The sequence below is a fragment of the Talpa europaea genome, assembly GCF_964194135.1.
Source record: "Talpa europaea genome assembly, chromosome: 3".
Taxonomy (NCBI): domain Eukaryota; kingdom Metazoa; phylum Chordata; class Mammalia; order Eulipotyphla; family Talpidae; genus Talpa; species Talpa europaea.
The window spans coordinates 88,709,939-88,712,980 of record NC_140069.1 but is presented as its reverse complement, the minus strand read 5'-3'; the positions used below and the strand labels follow the sequence as shown (position 1 = coordinate 88,712,980).

Below are 3,042 nucleotides of genomic sequence, written 5' to 3'. Positions count from 1 at the left end.
ATCCATGCATTTGAATATACCCCAAATACCTTATTTCTATTAAATGAGACCAACTTAACTAAACATTGCCTAGAACTAAGATATATCATTACATTATTTGATTCCAGAAAAAGGCAAAAATTATTTGGCCAAAACTTAAAAAAGGCCAAATACTTCCTTCTTTCCCTTACTGGTTGGACCAATGTGATCATTATAACTGAATATACATATTAATCTACCTTAACATATCCATTCATTAGCATTTTTACCTTAACATACAAAGCCTTGTCTGCAATTACCTTGCAAAGACTTCCCCCCAAAAGATATAAGCACAAAACACTAGGCAGACACTCTTCAAAGTTTTATTTCACTAACTTCAAGTCAAATTCCACAACTGTGTTTTCTGGTCAATTTACTACCCTTGCTTGGCTTCCCAAAATGGTAGTACCAAAAGATTTGTGGGGTAGGAAGAGACACTTTAAGAAGCACTGCATTTACTCATCTTCCACAAGGCAATAGAGTTGGGCATCTGATTGTTCAACAAAACAAAGCTTTAACAGCATCCAGGACGGCAGGCAGGCAAACCAGGCTGTAGACACTCTTCCACTTGTCAAAATCAGGTCAGAGAAAACCTACTCCACACAAATGTTATCCCCATTCATCTTTTCTTTTTTTGTTGTCGCAACATTTTTCTTCTTTTAATAATCATATCATGTAGTTTCTCAAGTCCTTCTTTTAGTCCATCTCCTATGATTGCACAGGTAGGCTGCAAATGCCAGGGAGTTGATGAGCTCAGTTCCCCCATTGCTAACAATTTCTCAATTTCCGTGAGAGACAGTGAGTTCCTCAGATCTTGTTTGTTAGCAACTATAAGTACAGGGACTCCTTGATTTTCTGATATCCTAGTTATTTTATGAAGTTCAGTTTTGGCTTCTTCCATTCTTTCAACATCAACAGAGTCCACAACAAATACAATGCCATCGGTGCATCTGGTATATGACTTCCACAGTGGCCTTAATTTTTCCTGACCACCTACATCCCAGAAGTGAAAAGTGACTGTTTTAGAATTTCCCAAGGTGACCTTAATTTTTTCAGTGTTAAATCCTTTGGTAGGCACGGTATTGACAAATTCATTGAACTGCAACCTGTATAATACAGTTGTCTTTCCAGCACAGTCCAAACCCAGAATAACAATGTGGAAGGACTGAAATGAAGGCAGGCTGGACAGGATAGAAGTCTGGTCTGACAGTCCATTCCCCATTTCCAGCTGTAAATAAGTGTTCCAAATTGAAAGACTTTCTTCTCACAGCTTTAGAACTTCTCTTCCTAAGGGATCCAGCTACAAGACTGCTGAGGGAAAATGAATAAGTTATTCTTGTGAAATAATGTAGTACAACTGTTTTTCTCTCTCTCTCTGCTGAAATAAGCAAAATAAGGACCTCATTTAAAAAAAAAAAAGTGCTTTGGTAAACAAACCCAATAAGATATGATATGAAACGTACACAAATGACAAGGCAAATGACAAAATCATCTTTTTGACTGAAATTCTTTAATGTTGACGAAAATTGCAGGAGTACATACTTTTTTTTTTTTTACTTCCCTTGGTCCCTAAACCTCAAAGAGACAACCCTAGTCCCCAGTATTCTTACAATTCGCAGTAACCACGTAAGTGCCTTTTGGGGCAGAAAATTCGTAACACATGATCCTATTTTGTTGCTCTACCCTACAAGCTTAACAGCGTTACCTAAATCACCACTACTACCCCTTCCCCTAGAAGACACCACAACGCTCTCACCTCCTGAACTGGAGCCTGAGTCCAACCGAGAACGCATCGATAGGGGTTTCTCCGCGGGGTGCGCACCCCACGCCCGCTCGCCTCAACTCTCCACGCAGCTCTGCCCGCGGCTGCTGCACTAGAAAGCTGGGATTCAGTCTCCGACCCCGCCCACTCCGCAGGGCCCACCCCTCAGCCCCCATGCCATTGGTCACTCGCGGCGGAGCGTCCACGCTACGCCCGCCCCCGCGCCCTAATTGGTGCGCACAACTGCCGCTCCCAGCGCAGCAGAGCCGGACTCTCCCTCGGTGCACAGGCACCACCTGTTGCCCGCAAGTTGGAAAACCAGGCGCCCGCGGCGGAGCCGAGCGGCCCCTGCAGGGGAGCGAGAGCTTCGACCCGCCGGCCGCGTCGTCGCCAGCCCGCCCGCTCCGCCCGCCGGGTGCACCTGCCGCGCAGCCCACGGACTCGGCTCCGCGGCTCTCACTTCCGGGGCCCGTGGCCACCCCCGGCGCGTTAACCCTCCCTCCGCCGGCCTGGGGCGCTCGGAGCGGCCGCGCCGTGCCCCGGGCGTGCCTGACGCGAGGTGCGGGACCCGCCCAGGCCGGCCCGGGTCCCCGCGGTCTGACCCCTTCACCTCGCCCCACCCCTGCCCGCCGCACCCAGCAGGCTCGACTCCCTCTGCAGGGCGTGGCCGCGCCGGCTGCCCGCCCCGCTGCGGCTCACCTGACCGGCCTTCTCTCCAGACGCGGCGTCGTTTTCAGGCGCCCGGGCGCGCGCTGGCAGCTGCGGGGGGGGCACCCGCGAGGCCGGGGCGGTGGCAGTGGACGAAACGCCGCTGCTGGGGGCGCCGGGCGGGCGCCGCGCGCCAACCGCCCTAACGGTGCTCGGACGCGCGCTCCCGGCGCCGGACGCGGCCCCGCCCCTTCCCAGCGCGGGCTCCGGCGCCGTCCAGTGCGGGGCGCGCGCGAGCCCGTCTCCTAGCAACGCAAAAACAAGGTCACGTTTGAACCCGCAGAGCGGAGGCTGCGGCGAGCTGGGGGGGCGGGGCTTCCGGCCGCGGCCCCGGGAGACGTCTGCGGTCCGGGGCCCCGGGGAGCTCGCTTCGGGCGGGGCCCGCTCGCGCCGACACCGCCCTTCCTCTGTGCACCTTAGGGCGTCCCGGGGCGTCAGCGGGTGACGCAGGGCCAGGGATTTCTGAGAACACCAGACGGATGGGACACTTACATAACAGAATGGCGAGCCGGGCTTCAACAGCCGCCCCGCGTGGCCAGAGGCTCCCTGGGGTC

General features: G+C 53.3%; 1 protein-coding gene across 1 annotated transcript; it reads right to left on the bottom strand.

Moving 5' to 3' along the window:
* Positions 1-637: 637 nt before the first annotated feature.
* Positions 638-1,242, bottom strand: ARL4A (ARF like GTPase 4A; the record flags this gene model as incomplete). Its single annotated transcript, XM_084229822.1, has 1 exon — positions 638-1,242. The coding sequence occupies exon 1, from the start codon at positions 1,238-1,240 to the stop codon at positions 638-640; it is 603 nt and encodes a 200-aa protein (XP_084085948.1). The 5' UTR covers positions 1,241-1,242.
* Between the last annotated feature and the right edge of the window lie 1,800 nt (positions 1,243-3,042).